The sequence below is a fragment of the Calliopsis andreniformis genome, chromosome 1 (genome assembly GCF_051401765.1).
Source record: "Calliopsis andreniformis isolate RMS-2024a chromosome 1, iyCalAndr_principal, whole genome shotgun sequence".
NCBI classification, from domain to species: domain Eukaryota; kingdom Metazoa; phylum Arthropoda; class Insecta; order Hymenoptera; family Andrenidae; genus Calliopsis; species Calliopsis andreniformis.
The window spans coordinates 12,864,265-12,884,071 of NC_135062.1; the positions used below are offsets into that span (position 1 = coordinate 12,864,265).

Genomic DNA, 19,807 nt, shown 5'->3' on the forward strand with positions numbered 1-19,807 from the left:
TGTACAGAAATATCGATAAAATTGTACGAAGTTAAGAACTAGAAAGAGATATGCTTGAAATAATACAATATTAAATACTATAAACATCTATAAATATTGTGCATTCTCGTAGCTTTATCGTAGTAGAGAAAATAGGGATAAATTATTCATTGAATCTACTTTGGGGAATGTATGTTATACTTAAGAATTGTCTAAACTTGTAGTAAAGAAGTTAGGTACTTCATGAAGTTTGCTATGTATAAGTATTGTAGCTGTATAAAAATTTATGATCTGTACAATATGAAGAATAGAAAGGAAGGCACACTGTGGAGTAATACCTGTAAGCTCTTTACTCATTTTACACGCTATCTATTTCTCTTTTAATCAGTCTGTCCGATTGGCAGTGGAGAGAGATGTTTGTTCAAGAGTTTTCCGTTTGAACACTTGACGTTGATGCTCGTACTCGAAATCTTCTTCGTTTAAATTTAATTTCCGAATCTGTAACGTCGTGTTTATTAAATAAAATGTACATAGAAGGAGAAGATGAATAAATTTACCTGGTAAACTAAAGCTTCCTCTTCCATAATATGTTGAGGAGGATTCCTTAATACTTGTAGCGTTTCATAAACAGTTGGACATCGCTTAACGAGAGACGCGCGACCTAAACTGCCTTTTAATAATACTAGCCCAACTTTGAATATAATTTTAACGCCCTCGCAAAGAAACATATCCCACACCCGTAGAATACTCTCCCATGGCAGTGTTCTCGTGTAAACGCATAAGAACCACTCTGTCATATACAAAATTGGTTCCATCTTCTGCTTCTTCTAAAAGAACAAATACAAGAAGTATAGAAATCGAGATGCATGTACAAATTTTCAATGATAAATAAAGAATTTATACTAACTAAATGTTTGTAAGCAATAGGAGATACTCTTTTCAGAAGAGCAAATAAAATATCCCCATCACGCAATAATGTCTCCATCCCCTGACTATAATACCCACTTATATATTTGTCACATATTGCAACTAGGCACCAAAATGCTTGTACTGCAGGCATGTGCATCAATAGAAATGCTGCAATAGGTGCTTGAGCTTGACAATAACCAACTTTGCTATTCAAGATTGAATAGGCTTTTAATACTTTAAACAACTCTTCCTGCCCAGGAGCCTCCCCAATAAACATCACATGATGAGGAAATTGTCTATGGAGATCCTTTTTAATGTCATCTATATATTTTGGATCTCCAGATCGTTCGACCAATTCTTCAAATAAATTTGGATTTGAGTCCATCAACAGCTGACCACCGCAGAGATTTAGCCATGCACGGAGTCTTACAGAAGGAGGGATGCCTTTCCTGCATCTTTCTCTGACTTTACGGTAGTTTGTAGTCATGAAATCATTCCAATTATTTAACATCTGAATCCATTTCCTCTCCCTTCTTAACATTACCTCAGGTGGTATTCCTTGCTTCCCAAGACTAACATTTTAACAAAGATACATTTATTAGTACAAAGTTTTATATATTGTATTGATATTATATTCATATTTTCTTAATATTACCTATCCGTACTGCAGTTAGAATCCTGAAGGAATCCATGTCGATCAATCTTTGATCCCTCAAACTTATCACTCTCGACCTCTGCATCTCCATTATATGATCCTGAAGACGCCATAGCATTTTTCTAATTGTCTACAATAAAAAAATATACAATTAACTTTTACATCATACACATTAAAAGCTGTAATATAAAATAATCAAGAAAAATTAATCATTCTGTATCTTTATGAAGAAATTCTAATTATATTAAAAGGTGAACAATTTTCGAATTTGAAAGGAATGTGTCGCTTTCATTATCATATATCTTAATAAATATTAAAGATTCTGAACATGAAATAAACATTAGCCAGTGCGTTTGATAATTCCAGCTTTTATCACTTACAACATTAAAATACAATTATCGAGGATCTCAACACGCCTTACGCTTGACAGTTGACAGCTAATCGCCAATGAAGCTCGGAAAATGGTACGATCATAATTCAAGATACGAAAGTTCGTATATCGCAGAACTAAACACTATTTCGTCCCGCCCAATAAATTCGTGCAACGAATTACAATTATTTGTATACATGTACGTGTCAAAGAATAAAGATCATCTTTCAGTTTGATAACTCACATTAACTCAGAAATGTACGTGTACACGTATGTGTGCGTTATTTACTTTCACATTGCGTTAACAATGAGTGGGTGCATCATGAGAACCGACTACACCTACCATCGATATGCAAAAATGTAATCTGCGAAATTCAGAAAGAATACTTCGCGCATTGCCTGTAATATATTATTTTCGTATTGGACAATTACTCTATAGTCTCAGTTAAAATTGATTACCCTACGTTACATTGCACATAACGGAGCCTTTTTTATTTCCAAATATAGTTCTGTGACGCTCCCTGTTAATTGGACGTTTTCTTCTGTTACGTTTACAATTGTCCAATGGTGTAAGGGTATTTGAAGATAAGAACAACTATGCCTTATATGGAATATTTTTGCGTGATTAGATATTTCATTCCAACTGACCTTTCCCTATCCATCCCGAGAAAGGCGAACGCATTAAAAAGAGAACAGAGTTGAATATAAATCATTTTTCCTTGTATTTCTTTATAAATTACTTCCCGTTTAATAATGTACAGGGTGTCTCGCTAAACTTTACGAATTACTTCAAAATTGTTTTTCACACTTTTCTAGCATTTACAAATTCCAAGGAAATGCCAAATAACTTTTTATATTCTACTTCTAGATGAAATATTTTAGAAACCTAGAAACTCTTCGTTCAGAAGAGGTCAAAAGCTGTTCTCTTTTCCTTAGGAGCGTACTGCTAATTATAATAATACGAATAGTGTATAAAAATCCTTAGTATTACAGTTTTAAACCGTGAAAAAGAATTTTTCATCTGTGTTTCTCAAAATCCTGTTTCTAATCGTACACGAGACAGTGTGAGACACCTTGTAGATATTTGTGTATATATACATATATTTTAACCTTATATAAATTTCTTCTGAGAAGAATGAAGTATAATTAAAATACTTATACATGTGAATTATATTTTACTGATATGTATGTAGAATACATATTAAATTTCTCGCGTTGACTCTCTATGTACTTTCATTTACAATTTCTTACCGGCATACCCTGAATCACATTACTGCCTCTTACACTGTGACGCAAAAATACGAATGATGATAGCCAGTGTTAAACAATAATACTTGCAGTATTTGTAAATTTAATTACGAGAAAATAATTGTTTGTAGTAGAAATTACTCGCACAAATTAATAAATTTTTAGGAAACATTTCATACACTTTTTAGTAGTTTGGTAATAAACTATGATATATTTTAATTATGAAGTAAGTAGGTAAATTAACATATTTCCTTCAAGTTGTGCAAAAGAAGCTATAAAAATATGACAGAAGAAAAGAAAACATTACCTACCAATTCATTAACGTAAGTCTTTTGCTTATTATAAATATTTGATGATCTTGTAATAATTATTATTGACATTGAATGATGTTAATGTGTTTTACAGGGCAGATGAATTATTACAAAATAAAGGTATTAAATATAATGCTTGGGATGAATATGAAAGATCCGCTAGGACCCTTCCAAAAACTGGAATGAAACAGTTTGAACCTGATGGCTCTTGGTTACAAAATATGCAAATTGAGAAGGGCATTAAAGCTCGCAAGAATTTAATAGCAGTAGAAAGAGTAGACCGTATCTCTCAGTTAGCTAGTGCTGAATGGTTACCAGTGCAAAAAAGAGCTAGAGTAAAAAAGTATTCAGGTCAGGATTGGAGTAGCTTTGGTCTGGAAAAGAACTGTGCCTTGTATTTAATACCAGAAGAAGCATTATTTCTTTTAGAAGCTGTATGTTATTGCATAATTTACATGTAGTATTTATGGTAAGAACCATTTTGGGTACAAAAGGGAACACCTAATTTGTTTCAGAACTGCTTGGAGCTCACGTGGAACGACATACCATTGTCTGTGCAACAAGCTTATGACCTTTTAATTGATAATGTTGAATGTACAATGGAAGAATATAGAGTTTACAGTCAGTTAGTACGTTATGGTTATCGTATACAGCGTTTTATTTATGACCCAGAGAACATAAAGAATGATGAAAGTTCTGCTACAAAACGAAAGGTCATTGTTGAGCCTGAGAATGGCCTCTGGATGAGTGATACTCAACAGCAAACTGAAATTTGTATAGACATTCCTAATGATACTCAAAGTCAGAAAAACATTAATAGAGCTGTTAATAATCCTCATAAAAAAACTTGTCAAGAGGTAACAAAGCAGACAGATATATTAAGCGACGTGCATAAAGTTGTAGAAGATCTTTTATGCACAGTAGAAAATACTGTGAAACTAGATACCACTCCAGAAAGAGTAAAAATTAATGAGAATAAGAAAAAATTAAATTCTGAGGTACAAATTATATCAGATGAAATCTTATCGGGAAATATTAAAATTATCACAGAACCTATAAATAATTACAATAAAACAAACAGTAATTCAGCCATAAATTGGCAATCGTCGCGTATACAGCGGAATGTTAAATTGTTACCTAAAAGAACTGATAAACAGTCACTGCCTACAGATATTCCTATAATAGAGTCAAGTATTAAAAACTCTGAACAGTGCTCAGGAAAACATAAGTCCTCTTCGCCAATTAATCATGAATCACAAAGTAAAAAATCAAAACACGAGGTAAGATATGTAGCAACATAATTGTGATATTTATAATATTGAAATAACTTGTATAATTATTCATGAATTCAGGTCATAGAACTGTCAGATGATGAAATCCAAGAAGTACCACAGCCTATGACGCGAATGGAATTATTAAATTTAATTCCAAACGTTGCATCTCAATCCACTCTTACAGTAAAAATATCAAGAGGCTACATACCGCATAGTATAAAGCCTCAGAGAACAGTGTATCGCTACGAGAATGAAAAACTGAGGAATTTACAGAAAACGGATAGAAGGCTACGTTCCAACGATTCAGAGTATGCAAATAATAATATAAATCAAGATACGCTTCAATGCAATAACACATCCATGAGTGATAGCATGAGAAGAAATACTCATGTTGCCACGTATAATCAAAATTTAACAAATATATTTAATAGTAATGTTTTTATGCAAGATTACTTCTCCATGGAACGTAGACAGTATACAAACTTCGATCCCCATTACATGTATAATAACAGAATGCCATATATGTATAGTCAAAATTCATATTGGCATCATAGGAATACGATGTTTCAAAACATGTTCGTCTCTCTTGAAAATCATAATACAGCCATACAACAAAATAGATTTATGTCAGTACAAATGAATAATTTTCCTTTACCAAACATAAATAACAATGCAATAAGAAGTTTTTATACTCGAAACCAGATTTATCACAATTTTCATCAGAATTCTCTAGTACCTAGAAGATTGTATCAACAAAGAATCGTAGAGAATATGTCGATCCATTGCAGTGTAGCTCGAAATGTACCGCATTCAGACACGCCTCGCCAAAGGCATTGGTCGCAAAACCAGTACAGGAATTTAAATGCATCTTCGAATTGCAAGGATGAAGTATTTCAATCGTCGTTTAAAGTACTGCCAGGCGCATCTTCTTGGTCAGAATTAAAAACTAAATGGCGTGATGAAAAGACGATTACTATTGATGATGAGGAAGTCGAAGACTGTAATGAGGTACAAGTGGTTGGACAGTTACGCAGTCCACTTATTGGATCGAAGAATATAAATAATCTCGAAGAAGCGTTTAGTAAACTCAGAATAATTAAGTCCGCACCCGAGAAAACTGTGAGAAGAAAGAAAAGTCGATACAAGATATCGTATAACGTTTATTCTAATACACAAAATTATAGAAAAGCAAATCCTGGTCCTCCCCTTTATCGAGTAATCGTAATAAGGTAATCAATTATTGTTAAAATAAAATTTTGTGTCACACAAAGTCTGATAATGTTATTTTTCTGTTTATTCCAGGCAAAATGACCCATTTTTACAACCGATTGAATTACACCGTTTGCTACAAGATGCAAACAACTCTGCTATAGTTCTAGCATGCGTTTCAATGACAATTTCATACATTCAACCAGGATTTGTATCTGTACCAAATTTAACATGACTAAAATAAAATATTTAATTATTTACTTCTAAAATGGAGTTTTTAATTATAAAAAATTCAATGGAATAATTGTATAGTAACTGAATTTATAATCGTGCAAACGAGATAAACGTATACACATTCGGTCATTGTCATAGGATAATAGGAACGTCAGGAATGTATTATATGATATACAAATTGTGTATGTTTTATACTTTATTATAAACACTTCAAGCAACCTCTCACGTTGTAGAAATTCTTTCCAGCTTTTTTCCTTTATACCAATTTTTCGTTTTGTGTGATATTCGTAAAATTATTTTCGATCTATAACTGGTTCTATGGTCTGTCCACCACATATTTGTCCCCAACCGATCAGACGCCAGTGTTTCTCGATACGACGCGATAATGCGATCTTTTCATCGATTTCTGTACACACAGGATTCGTTAAGCTGATTTTAGCCAAATCGGCACGAGTAGCTAACACACGTCCTCCAGTGCTTAATGATCCAATATTAACCAAAAGTACCTCGTTTCTTGATAATTTCGGTACCTATTATTGAACAGTATTTCACTGTTACAAGGAACTATAAACATTAATAACATTTCTGTAGTCTATTCTTACCTTTGCTCCTTTCTTGTCGCCTTCTGTTCGAACTCCTAATAATCGTTTAAGGAGATAACACGAGATTTCAAGTTCAATAAATATTTTTGGTAGAGCCCCTACGGCACCTAAAATTTGACCCACCAAGCGATCCGCTCGACATAGCGTTGGTTCAATTTTTGTCCCGACACCTTGAAATTTATCGTACAAAAATTTCTGTTTCTTTCTTCTCGGATATAATTTTCTTACAAATCTATAATACTAAACAGAACTTACCTATCAGACCACCTGGCACAGCAAATTGGAGTTCGTTCTGTTCAGCGAACAGTGACACTATTCGTGAAAATATGGGTCTACAAGTCAACTTTCCTTCACTATCTTTTGATACTAAACCAGGTCTCACTTCGATTTCCATGCCCACCTATAAGGCAATGAAGTTCATCAATTCACGGATTCATAATAGGTATAATAAATTAATAGGGATTGTATATCTAACATACCTTTAATACTCCTCTTAGAATACTTCCTCCAGCTACACCTCCTTTCAGATCATCCACCTCACAACCAGGCTTATTCACGTCAAATGATCGAATTACAATCAGTCTTGGTTCTGAAGTAAAATCTCTTAGTGGTACTGGAATCTTCTTAGTAATATACTCGCATAGAACTTCAATGTTATACTTCAATTGTGCGGAAATTGGTATAACTGGTGCTCCTTCAGCTACCGTACCTGGTTAAAAGGGAATCACAGTTTCTCTATTAATACAGGATTGACAAAATGGAGCAGTAATTCAGGGAATTATAATAGAGAAGATACCTTGTACAAATTTTAAGATTTGTTCATACTGCTCCTTTGCTTGGGCTTCTTTCACCAAGTCTATCTTATTCTGTAGGATTACAATGTGCTTTAACTTCATAATTTCAATGGCAGCCAAGTGCTCTGATGTTTGTGGCTGAGGACACGATTCGTTGCCAGCTGTGAAAATATTTTAGAGTGGTTTTGATGTACTTTACCAAATTCTGAAGTACTTGTAATTATAGTTTTCTAGTTTCTATTGCTTAGGTTGTTACAAGTGTATTAATTATGTACCAATTAAAAGTAAAGCTGCGTCCATGACTGCAGCACCGTTCAGCATAGTTGCCATAAGAATATCGTGTCCTGGACAATCGACAAAGGATACGTGACGTACAAGTTGGAATCGTCCAGGGCATACTGGGCGCAAACAAGGGAAAGAGTCGTCCTTGCTTGATCCGCCAGATATATAACATCCTGGTCTTGGGCATTTTTCATTATCGCATTTGTAAATTTTTGCATTTGCATACCCTGAAAATAATTTAAATCAATTTGTGGTGTTGACTTCAATCACATATTTCTTTTCCTTACTCCATTTACCCAGCATTTTCTTTTATTAGTGAATATTGAGAGCATTAATTAGATCCTTGAAAATGAAAGGGTGTTCATTTTTAGGAATTCACTAAAAGAATTATGTACCAAGGAAGTGATTGTAATAACAAAAAAATAGAGTTTTGGTATAATTTATATTTATTTCTTTTTTTTTTTTTTTATCTATATATTATATGTACAAAAAGAGGTCACCGAATATTTATTATTCTACCTAAGATTTGTTTTGTAAACAATCATTTTCTTCAAGCATTATTATGACAAGTGCATATAATATTTTCATGATAATAATAACACCCCTTATAGATAAACAAATATAATTTCAGTCACTAAATTTCAATGAAATTGTTAATTCACAAAACTATAATGAGACAGAAATTTATATTTCTTAGCATTTATAATTTACAGAAATTGTATGTTAAAATTCTTATTAGTAATTAGACATTCAGTGCTTGTAAAAAGTACTTTAACAGTAAATAATGAGTACAAGTTTAAATTCCTATATATTATATTATATGCCCCCTCAATACAAATTAAATTGTACTATATGCCATATTTTAATTCAATCAACACTTACTTTTAACATACAATATCTATAGAACTTGTCTGAGTAAATGAAATGGATAATTAAATGCTGATCTAGTAAAATAATATGGTATTTTCCTACAAAAATTAATTCAGATAGTAGTATATTGTAAATTGTCTTGCAAAAGTGTTTACTATATACACTAAATGCAGGTAGATCAACTTAATGAAGAATAACAAAATTAATACTTAAAAAATATGTTATAAATGCCAGCTATTTTTTATCTAAAAGCATAACTGATGTAAACAAGCACACACAGTAACTCACATAATTGACCCAATGTTTGTAAATTATAAAAGACTATGTATTGTAACACAGGCACTTCTGGGATATAATTATACTAAATGGCATTATATATCTCATAATAATAGTGAGAATAACACTTGATCAATTTTGTGGTTTCTTAATGAAAAATATATCGCGCATTTTTTGAAAATGAATGATAAAAACATTTTCTGATCAATTTTAAGTAATAAGAGGAGGCTAAGTCAAAACTAAAAGTATTACATATATATTTCTTTGATATTATACAATGGAGGAAGACTGAAATCAAAATTACTTGCAACTACAAAACAATTAATATTGTTTAATAAGCTAACAAATTATCGGGAACCAAACGACATAATGCGAATGTGTTTGATTATAACACACAGTAAAATTACATGTATGTAAAGATTCTTAGCTCATACAAGTGTAGTGTTCACTCCTTTTCACTATGAAAATAAAATATATCTATGTAGAAAAACATTGGATCATCATTTATACAGATCACTGTATCCACAGTGCATTTAGTACTAATTGCCAGAGGCAACATTTAATACATTAAACAAAATAGTTCAATCTGTCATTTCAAAATTGTTCCTTAATGCAAACAGTTGAGCTTGTGTATGTAAAGATTCGTATAATGTATACAGAATTACAATTATTTTTCGCAACTAGATTAAGCGCAGTTAACTATAAATAAATCACTTTACGTCAAAGTGAATGAACATATCGTGGTGTTACGTTCACACAAAATAACGACATAAACTATGTAAACTTATAAAATGTCATTCTCAATTCGTATCTTTATCGATTCTAACTAGCGCGTGCACTCGTGAACAATTCATGTAATTATAAAAATCACCCACATTGGTATGTCTTTATAAACACTTTGATTCCCATTTATCTAGTCTACACAATCCAATACTCAAACATAATACAAATTACAAAAATGCCTTATAGAGTAAACAAACATAAATTAAAATAATTGATTTTGATTCTAGTATATAAATAAATCAATCCTGCAAAGCACATATCGCTTCCTAACAGGATTATTAAAATAATTGTAGCTATAGTTAAGAGTTCTATAATTTTATGCGATATTAATGTAATATGACAAACTTGAAAGAAGAACTTCAAAATAAATATCTTCTACAGTTCTCTGCGCCACATTTGCACAAAGTCTTATTGTTGGATGAGTCAGATTCAGGGGTTTCTGGTCTTATTTCAAATTTCTCTCCAGACTCCATGGTAATCATGTTGCTATCTAGACAATTCTTCATCGATACATCTTGCCTTATTGAATTCTCACTTGTTTTAGAAGATTGGCATGTATAATCAAAAGTAATCTCTTCGTCCTTTTTAATATTCTTAGTCGCAAATAAGGCGAGCTTTGGGAGATTGGGATCGAGGCAGTTGATCCAAACTCCATAGACAGCCAAGTTTGGATCACAGGAATGATTTATGAAGTGTGAAATGTTACCATACATGGCAGCATCAACAGTGTATGGACACTGTTCTTCAGTTTCATTGTAGTCAAGATCAAAGAGGTACGTTCTACCAGCAGCGTCGTATTCTTTGCCACGTTTTTCAGCTTCTTCACTCGTGATCACTTCACCGACATACTCTGTTACGAAACTCCCCTTTTTTATTGGTTTTAATGTTTTTACACCCCAACCTCTCCCATTGGCAGTTCTGAAAACACACAGCTTCATATCAGTTCCACGTTGTACCACTCGATTTACGCAATCCATGTCGCAAGTACAACGTTTATTGCATTCATATATCGGTGTTCCAGGGGGAACTCGAATTTTACACGTCGAGGTATAAGGGCAAGATTTATCGTATTGAGCATAGCAACACTTCGTCTTAGAATCACACGTTTTGCATTCGCAACCAATAGGAGGATCATCAGGTATTATTACCCCAGGACTGGGTAAATATTCGTCTATGTAATAAAAATCTCGGGGCGCTCCTTCCAAGTCTACTTCATTTTCTACCTGTATTTGTGGTCTACCTTTAGTAACACTGTTCATCTCATTTTCCCAGTTTTTCAATGATTCTAACTGTTGCCTTCTCAAAGTGCAAACCAACATACGAATAATATTGTTTTTAATCAAAAACTCGTGCTTACTGTTTTTAATATACTTCTGTTTAAAAAAGTTTTTGATACTAGTGTACAGGCTGTTATATTCAATAGAAATGGACGCCAGCGTTTCTCCTTTATATTTAATTTGATTCAAATATTCTTCAATGTCCTGATTAGTTGGATTAAAGTTTGTTTTTTCTTTAAAATGATTAATTAATTTTGATTTGTCTCTCTCAAAATTTTCTAATATATCTGAACAGTTTATTAAATTAGACACTGGTTCCCATGTATTATACTCTGGACCCCAATCTTTCCATTTTACTAAATAAGTCAACATGCCTGCCCTGTCTCTCTTTCCAACAATCTCTTCCACTTCCCACAGTTCATTTTCCACCAATGTTGAGGATGACTTTCCAAATTTTTTATTGTATTTAATATCCTTTAATATTATCCTCAACTCTTTTAGCTTAATACTTTCTAAATTGTACTTTATTTGTGACTTTTCAGTATTATTATTGCTTGTATTAATGGCATTAGACCTACTACTACTATTCAATGTATTCAGTCTTACATTTTCTACCCTAGTTTCTGTATAGTACAAGTCCCTTTCAAGTCTACTGCCATTTATGAGTTGTTTTCTGGCAACTTCTTTAAATAAAACACTGTTACCATTTATATGTTTCATTGATTTATCATCACTATCATCCCTGCTATCTTTAGGAGAAGGGATTAATTTTTCATACTTCCGTTGCTTGATGGGTAGATGTACATTCCCTGGAGAAGTTGGTCTTTTTTCACGTGCAGGAGACATTTTGCTTATGTTGCCAAGAATGTCTTCTTGTTCCCCTCTGGCACCTTCCTCTGCACGAGCGTCTGTAATGCCAAACATTTAAAGGATGTCATTCTCTCCAATCACATTTTCCCATGTTTCTGTTAACTTGTATAGTTGTTCTTCCCCTGTTTCTTAGCACTAACATATCACCTTGTACTTTGAAAATCCCTTCAATCCTCTTCATTCTTCTTTTTCTTTATTTAAAAATTTACTTATTATGAGACAATCAATTTGGTTCACAAAACTTTTGTGCAAAAGAAGATACCTCTCATGTAAGAAAAAATTTGTTGCTAAGTTATTAAGTGTTTTAATTCTTTTTGTTTAAACAATGATATGCAGCAATATTTAAAGATGCATACAAATTTAATTGATTAAAGCATACCTTAATAATTTTATCATCACTACAGTGTATGCTTAATTTGTGTTTTTATTTATGCACATTATACACATTTCTTTTATTGCTTTTGTACTTTGTATTTTTCCCTCAAAAAGTTTTAGGTATATTATATAAATGTAATAAACATACGACACAAGATAACTACATTTTATTACATTATACAGTTTACATTTTCTTTAATTAGACAAATTATATTCCAATTCCTTTCATTATACATAACATTCTTTTTCTACAATGATTTATGATATTTATTTACGATTTTTGTAAATAAAACATAACTCTATCTCTAATAAATTATGCGTTTTATTATACATATATATATTTATTTTATTATACATACGTATAATACAAATATTTAAAATATTCAATTAAGACAAGTTATTAATAAAAAAAAATTCAAAATAACAAATTTTTAACACTTGTAATTATACTTACCTTTTAATTTTAATTTATAATACAAAACATATTATACTTACATTTACATTTTGTGACTTCTTATTCAAAAAACACTTCCTATTTTGATCTATTTATATTAATAATTGTAGTAATCTCAACAAATCTTATTAAGGCATGCTTTAATCGATAATCCTTTCATCAAGTTAACACGCTTTAAAGCATGTACAATATAAGTGTTGATCAATTCTATTATCATTATTGAAAAAATGATAACACAGTGTTTACAATAAATAATGACTTGTGCATTAAACATTCCAAATTATACTGAGAATGTTCAATTTTCAGCTGATGGAACATACTTCTAACACCTCTATTTATTTTGCCAAATAGCAATTTATATTTTAATAAAATAAATCGATTAATATTAATAACTAATTAGAAGCTAGTCACGAAAGCATATCATATGCTCTTTGAACATTTCTTGAATGTTTAAATAACGTTCCACTTACACCAAACTGAATGCTTAAATTAGAGAAAGAAAATAATTGAATTATGTTGTTATTATTACCTTAAATTAAAGAAAAATACATATAAATCTCGAGTCGCAACATTGAATAATCAATAAACATTATTATAAGTGTTCAAACATTTCGTCAAGCGTAAAGCAACTCTAATGCGCGCGAGCCGGAAGTAAACGTCCGTTATAAAATGGCGACAAGTATCGCTCAAAGTGCCATCTACATGGCAAAGCGGAAGCAATTTTTCAAATTTGCTTTTATAATATTCTGTTTCAATATTCAAATAGAAAAAAGTATTTATTAGAATATTAACGATAATAGTCTTCAACATAAGAATTATTTATAAAATTCTGAGTTGACTTTTAATTAAAAATATTCTTATTTTCGTAATTAACTATTTTTCCCAAAATTTTGAATCATATTTCAATGAAATTTTTGTACCCTAAATAAAAGACATTCCATAAAGAACCTAATGGAATAGAATATTGATTAATTAGGTCTCAATTATTCTCAGTCTTTTTTATTCAGGACTGTATGTGTACGTACTAGATAACAAAAAAGTAATAATTTGAAGTAATTACATCAGATATTAATATAGCATGCAAGTAGTTAAATGAGTAAAGAACATTTCTTCAAATAATCTAAATAATTTACAGAGGCACATATCATCAGGCCCAAATGCTTATTATAAAAAATGTAAATCTCTATCTACTTACCAAGTTTAATTGTAATGTTCCTCTCCAATTCATTCTTAAAACGAACAGTCTGTACCCCTGAAATAGCTTTCACAATTGTGGATTTTCCATGCGCTACATGACCAATAGTACCTACATAAGAATTCAGTCATGGTTTAATATACTACTTGCTGCTTAGAAAAAAAAACTTTTATGACAAAACATGTATTTACCAATATTAATTGTAGCTTGTCTACTGATGACCTCGCGTGATAATGCAGTCAGTTTACTAACATCCTGAATAAAAAAATTACAAGACCATATTTGTAAATATTTGTAATTGCTCTAATGTTTTGACTAAGAAAAAATAAAAACTCTATATAAACGACAGGATTATATACACGTTGACTTTACTGATGCACGCAAGGATGATTTAACAATGAGCAAAAACTACATCAAGTGTTGTAAATGAGTCCAATCCAACATAAGTCTAATCCAGATGTCATTAACGATTATTAGAAACAAAAGTATTGAAATAAAAGACACTCTCCGAATAGAATACACCATTCGAACACGATACTATTCTCTTCGATGTACCGAAATGCAGATTTCTAATGAATTTAATATTATATGAGGATTATCATAGTACGTGCAAACAGCGAAGTTGAGGTTATGTGAGACACGATGAAGACTTGTCAGTTTACAAGAACAGATCGGCACAGGATCACTTACTAGCTTTGATAAATCTTGTTTGCAGAGATTCGGTTGACCAGTAGTCACGCCTAGACCTTCTTCGCCACCCATAATCACTGAATCAGTTTTTAAAGCACGCAAACCACGCGAGGAACACTTCAAAAAAGGCAATAGTTCATTTAAAATCAAGAGTACTAATGACTCCTACACAGAAAAGAAGTTGAGAGAGCTCGAACAGCGCCAAGCGGAAATTCCTTGAACTAATGGGAAGATAACACCTCTTCCTTCTTCCACTACCCATTTCGCGCGATTTTAACTATTTGACTTCATTTTTCTGCATTAAATGTATAAGTAGAACCTCCTAAAGATTCAAAAAACTACTAAAGTTTTAAATACCTTAAAGAGTTTCAACTCAACTTCGCTATGTATAAGAAATATTTAGATTTATAATGTTTAAAGACGCTTTTCTCGAAATTCAAATTTTGCACTAAAGCACTTCTTGCATCTAGGATCCAACACAAAATATCCATTACTATTATTTCGATGAAATTTTACTCGAGCCTGATTCGAAATAAGTTAATAGAGTTGAATAAAGAATGCTATAAAATTTTTGTTCATATTCTAGCTAATCAATTTAATCAATAATCAGATTGTACTTATAATGATGAATACCATTAAATATGTTTCTACGACAATAATTTTATAGTACGAAAGTAATACAATATTCATGAGTGTGTATGTAATATTCATAAACTTGCTGAAATTTTTTATCACGTGCGTGTTTGAAGTTTGATTTGATACAATTTGTCGGCTTAGTAACCTATAGACACGCAAATATGAGCGCGTATGTTGTTTACATATATTACACATCATTTGTATGAAAAATTCGGTTGTCATTTTAATTTTATACTTGAAATAATTGACCGTTGGACTTTGCTTGGGCACTGCGCCTTTACCAAGGCATTTGCATATTACAAACGAGTTTGTAAGGTGATGAAAGGAACATAGTGTCTTTACTTTCAAAATGGAACAGCACCCAGAATTTGTGGATCTGTTATTTGCGAGGAGAAAAGATTGTGATATTTTATGGGCGTCTCGACCTACGGATCCATTGTTACCACATAAGCTTGCACCAGAGTCCAGATATTCCAGAAATCAAATGATTCAAGCAGTTCTGAATTCTGACAAAGTTAAGTCAACAATCAAATATTTGGCTACAGTACGCCAAGTGAACATAAGGGAAATTCAAAAGGAAGCATGGATGATGATAAATGAAATGGCCAGCAAAGCACATTTAGCCACTGTCCGCTGGTTAGGTAAACTTAAGATTCTAGTTTAAATTAAGACATTATCTATTTCTTGAAATTTAGAATGGATATGTAGTAAATTTAACTCTAAATTTCAGCTGTAATCATTACCAAAGTTCTCAAAAGAATTTTCCTAAGCATTTACATAAATGAAGGTGCAATGGTCAGGATGAAAAAAGAGATGCAAATATCTCAAATACAGTATGTTTATGCACCCACGCATAGAAGTTACTTGGATTTCATATTATTATCATATGTCTTGTTTTCTTATGATATGGCACTCCCAAATATTGCAAGTGGGATGGATTTTTATCAAATGTACATAATAGGAGAATTATTGAGAAAAACAGGAGCCTTTTATATGAGACGTAGTTTTTCTAATGATTTATTATATAAAACAATATTCAAATCATATATTATGTCTCTGGTAAAACATAGTGATAGAGCAATAGAATTTTTCATTGAGGGTACTCGAAGTAGGAATCTGAAGAGTATAGCACCAAAGTTTGGTAAGCTAATATCATCAATTTTGATATTCCCTGATAATTATTGATCATTTAAGACATGATATAAATTTGGTAATGCTTTCAGGACTTTTATCTATGATTTTGGAGAGTTTGTTAGAAGGCAGTGTACCTGATATATATTTTATACCGATAAGTATTAGTTATGAGCGACCACCAGAAGAATTATTATTCTCATATGAACTCTTAGGAGTACCAAAACCAAAAGAATCAACAACTGGTCTTTTTCAATCTTTATCCATTTTGCAGAAACCTTATGCTTATGGTCGTGTATTTTTTAATATTGGTGAGCCTATATCTGCTTGTCAGTTTTTGAATATGAAAGATCGTAAAGCAAGAGTGTTGTCACCTTATGCAAAATTGCATTCAACTGTTACCAAAGACTTGGCTTACCGTATAATAGATTGTCATAAAAAAAATACAATTCTTATGCCTTTCAACTTAATTGCTTTATTATTCAATGAAAGATTTCAAATGTATCCTGATGATCCATATACATTGGACACCTTAATTAGTGATTACTTGTGGTGTAAAGATATTTTACGAAATTTCAATGCAACAGTATGCACAGAAGGGTAAGGATTATTTTAACAAATATCAATGATATTTTAATATTATATTCATTATTGTAAATTACATTTTGTGTAGATTAGTTCATGTGAATGATGTGAAAGAAGAGGTATTAAGTACTTTGAAGCCTCATGAAGAATTGCTCGTATTTGATGTATCAAAAGTTTTAAGACTCAAAGGAAGACACAGATCAACAAAGCTAAAAAGTACTATGTCTGTGAAAGGGCACACTCTATCAGAAAAAACCATGCAAATAGCTGTTTCAGTTATCAATGTTTCCATTTACTTAAATCCTACTTTAGCATTTTTGGTAAAACCAGCCATTGTCGTAATAGCAATAGGAATGGAAGGAGTTGAAGTCGGTAATATTAAAATCACTTATTTATTTTATTATTTTATATGTGTAGAAAAATAAACGTACATTTTTATATTCATCTGTTCCATAGAAACTGGTTTTAAACGATATGCATTATTGAGAACATTACTAAGTACAGAATTTGCAATGCCTTTAATAGAAGACGAGTTTTTATTAAAAGACGAATGGGACGAGATATTAAACTTTCTATTCAAACAAAATTACATAAGTATTCAAGATAATACATATATACAAGGAAAAAATTTGAAAGTATTTTCTCTTTTATACAATGTAATATTGCCATTTATAGATGCAATATATATTACATGTCTGGTTTTATTTGAGGTAAACACGAAAAATATTTTTTTTGTATTTTGTATTAATAATATTGTAAAATCTCTAAAATGCGATTAATTTTTTTTTACAGTGGGATGAGTCCAAATCAGTTTGTGTAACAGTACAAGACGTTCTAACTGATGCGCAGAAACGAATAGAAGTCACGTTTCTTGAAGGAAGTGGATGGGGACAACATCCCTATTCGTTGTCACTTGATTTATACAATACAACAATACAGACTCTCATAGCACAAGGCATTTTGGTATCATGCGATCAACAAGGTGCATATCAAATTGATAAAATTCGATTGGCAATAATTCTTGCACAACTGCAAAATCTTTCGTTAAAACGACCACCAGGTTTATATTCTAATGTGTTATTACTGCCTGCATCGCCATTAGCTGTTCAAGCTAAATTATAAAATTAAGATCATATAAAATGGTTTGTGAATCATTTATCACATTGAATTTTATTAAGCAGACAAGGCATTTCGTTTTATTGTCATTTATCTAGTCGATATACGATTGTTTTTTTTTTTTTTTTTATATATATTAAAACTAATAGTATTTTATTAGAAAGTAATTAATATAATACAGTTATGAATTTACTTAAAATTAGAGGAGAAATTCTCAATGCCATTGAGTATTTTAGCTGTGGTTTCATCGAGTACATTTATAGATCTCTTTTTTCTGCCAACAAGTAAAGTAGCACCATTAGTATTCATTCCAGAATTGTTCATGTTTCTAAATAACAGCTGAAAAGTTTGTTGTACATAAGAACAATTATTAATCATTGCTTGTAATACTGTGTCATAAATATCCAATTAGCTAATTACCATAACTAAACGAACAAGATATACTGCAAATGTGAGAAAGGAAATAGCCATCAGTGCACCTTCTATGGAAGGAAATCCTGTAGCATGTTCGTGGTGATCGTAGCCATAATGATCATAGTGATCAGTGCCTCTTTTTTGTCGATTACCTGTTATAGCCTGTGTAAGTCGCGATTCTGAAAAAAAAGTTGTAATACTTATTCATTGTATTTTACTAATTTCGTTCATTTGTACTTCAGTTACCTATTTCAGTAATTAACGTCTTTTCAAACGTTTTTAGAAACAGAATTTTTCCTTCGTTAGACGTAGGTTGCGACGTTAAAGTACGGTGAACATTTTTTAGTATATCCACTGGCAAATACTTTAAGATGTCTGTATCGTTTGAGACCAAAGGCTCGTTCGAATTATCCTCACTCGTATTTTCCTTAAAGATATATATGTATATAAAATAGAGAGTGTTTATCAGTTTTTATAGTTTTTAAAAGTTATATTTACGACAAGAATTTTCTGTTTACCTTCTCTGTTATTTCATCATAACTTTCAGTGGTAGTTGTAAATGTTTCATCTTCATTCAAATTTGTATTAATCTGGGATTCATCCAAATGTGTAAATTCATCAGAGATGTAGCTATCATTTCTATTAATCACTGTTAGTTCTGTTGTCAAGTCTTTAGGAATGATACTGTGGTACTCATAGGGGAACTGATCTAACGCGTCTTTTTGAGTAAATTTATAAAAGTGATCTTGTTTTGAGGAGGGTATTCTATACAAAAAAATGTAAAGTTTTTAATAAAATAATTAATCGATTATAATATAACTTTATTATTTTTACCTGTACACCTTCTTCTCGTCGGAAAATTGAGGCATATCTATCCACTCCGCTAAACTAGTATCCAATACAAATATTTCGAGACACAACGCGCTCAATATACTTGTCAGTATCATTGTTACCAATTAATGATACACAAGAAGAATATAGAATAATTATTCATGAACTGTGTGAATTTATATCCTATAAATGAACAGATATTGTGTACTTAAGTTGTATAGTTACTAACTGAGACCCTGCTCAAATACAAGGACAATAGGAACCAGGATGTCATTATTTCAGCTACAAGTTCTGTTAGAATTAACGAGGACAAGATGAAAGATTAAGTTTGTTGCAATTATATCTAATTTACACAAACTGGAACAGAAAAGAAACATAAAGTTTTCCATATTTAATAATTTATTTATTCACATTATTATAATAAGTACAGTAGTGAT

General features: G+C 31.4%; 5 protein-coding genes across 8 annotated transcripts; 2 read left to right on the top strand and 3 right to left on the bottom strand.

Annotated features, from left to right (window-relative positions):
* Positions 1–8: 8 nt before the first annotated feature.
* Positions 9–2,616, bottom strand: Wkd (TBC1 domain family member whacked). Of its 2 annotated transcripts, XM_076386192.1 has the most exons (6): positions 2,373–2,616; positions 2,257–2,312; positions 1,544–1,673; positions 887–1,460; positions 537–806; positions 9–477 (listed from the first exon to the last, which is right to left on the bottom strand). In XM_076386192.1, exons 3-6 carry the CDS (start codon positions 1,654–1,656, stop codon positions 364–366), a joined length of 1,071 nt encoding a protein of 356 aa, XP_076242307.1. In that variant the 5' UTR covers positions 1,657–1,673; positions 2,257–2,312; positions 2,373–2,616; the 3' UTR covers positions 9–363. The 2 variants fall into 2 exon arrangements, with proteins under 2 accessions (XP_076242307.1, XP_076242225.1); XM_076386110.1 differs by lacking the exons at positions 2,257–2,312; positions 2,373–2,616 and adding an exon at positions 1,924–2,141 and having other exon boundaries at positions 10–477.
* A 798-nt stretch (positions 2,617–3,414) lies between these two features.
* On the top strand, positions 3,415–6,411 carry Tsen54 (tRNA splicing endonuclease subunit 54). Its single transcript, XM_076385690.1, has 5 exons — positions 3,415–3,484; positions 3,567–3,906; positions 3,988–4,752; positions 4,825–5,975; positions 6,049–6,411. The coding sequence occupies exons 1-5, from the start codon at positions 3,444–3,446 to the stop codon at positions 6,188–6,190; spliced, it is 2,439 nt and encodes an 812-aa protein (XP_076241805.1). The 5' UTR covers positions 3,415–3,443; the 3' UTR covers positions 6,191–6,411.
* On the bottom strand, positions 6,368–14,838 carry Su(var)3-9 (suppressor of variegation 3-9). Of its 3 annotated transcripts, XM_076385906.1 has the most exons (9): positions 14,658–14,815; positions 14,159–14,222; positions 13,968–14,078; positions 7,861–8,094; positions 7,588–7,746; positions 7,271–7,500; positions 7,047–7,191; positions 6,792–6,961; positions 6,368–6,719 (listed from the first exon to the last, which is right to left on the bottom strand). In XM_076385906.1, exons 1-9 carry the CDS (start codon positions 14,727–14,729, stop codon positions 6,483–6,485), a joined length of 1,422 nt encoding a protein of 473 aa, XP_076242021.1. In that variant the 5' UTR covers positions 14,730–14,815; the 3' UTR covers positions 6,368–6,482. The 3 variants fall into 3 exon arrangements, with proteins under 3 accessions (XP_076242021.1, XP_076242101.1, XP_076241936.1); XM_076385986.1 differs by lacking the exons at positions 13,968–14,078; positions 14,159–14,222; positions 14,658–14,815 and adding an exon at positions 11,852–11,960; XM_076385821.1 differs by lacking the exons at positions 6,368–6,719; positions 6,792–6,961; positions 7,047–7,191; ... (1 more) ...; positions 7,588–7,746; positions 7,861–8,094 and adding an exon at positions 8,102–11,981 and having other exon boundaries at positions 14,658–14,838.
* A 518-nt stretch (positions 14,839–15,356) lies between these two features.
* Positions 15,357–18,182, top strand: Dhap-at (dihydroxyacetone phosphate acyltransferase). Its single transcript, XM_076385569.1, has 6 exons — positions 15,357–15,934; positions 16,024–16,434; positions 16,517–17,024; positions 17,098–17,381; positions 17,466–17,719; positions 17,802–18,182. The coding sequence occupies exons 1-6, from the start codon at positions 15,643–15,645 to the stop codon at positions 18,129–18,131; spliced, it is 2,079 nt and encodes a 692-aa protein (XP_076241684.1). The 5' UTR covers positions 15,357–15,642; the 3' UTR covers positions 18,132–18,182.
* Positions 18,183–18,314: 132 nt separating this feature from the next.
* On the bottom strand, positions 18,315–19,486 carry LOC143182934 (uncharacterized). The gene is given in 5 exon segments (XM_076384268.1): positions 18,315–18,464; positions 18,546–18,780; positions 18,782–18,966; positions 19,058–19,304; positions 19,374–19,486. Coding segments are annotated over 5 exon segments (930 nt in total).
* Positions 19,487–19,807: the final 321 nt, after the last annotated feature.

Coding starts and splice junctions, on each gene's coding strand:
- Wkd (XM_076386192.1), bottom strand. CDS start 1,656: ATGGCGTCTTCAGGATCATATAATGGAGATGCAGAGGTCGAGAGTGAT. Junction 1,461..1,543: donor TCTAACTGCAGTACGGATAG/GTAATATTAAGA, acceptor TTAAAATGTTAG/TCTTGGGAAGCAAGGAATAC. Junction 478..536: donor AGGAAGCTTTAGTTTACCAG/GTAAATTTATTC, acceptor ACGACGTTACAG/ATTCGGAAATTAAATTTAAA.
- Tsen54 (XM_076385690.1), top strand. CDS start 3,444: ATGACAGAAGAAAAGAAAACATTACCTACCAATTCATTAAC. Junction 4,753..4,824: donor GTAAAAAATCAAAACACGAG/GTAAGATATGTA, acceptor TCATGAATTCAG/GTCATAGAACTGTCAGATGA. Junction 5,976..6,048: donor TATCGAGTAATCGTAATAAG/GTAATCAATTAT, acceptor TGTTTATTCCAG/GCAAAATGACCCATTTTTAC.
- Dhap-at (XM_076385569.1), top strand. CDS start 15,643: ATGGAACAGCACCCAGAATTTGTGGATCTGTTATTTGCGAGGAGAAAA. Junction 15,935..16,023: donor AGCCACTGTCCGCTGGTTAG/GTAAACTTAAGA, acceptor TCTAAATTTCAG/CTGTAATCATTACCAAAGTT. Junction 17,382..17,465: donor AATGGAAGGAGTTGAAGTCG/GTAATATTAAAA, acceptor TCTGTTCCATAG/AAACTGGTTTTAAACGATAT.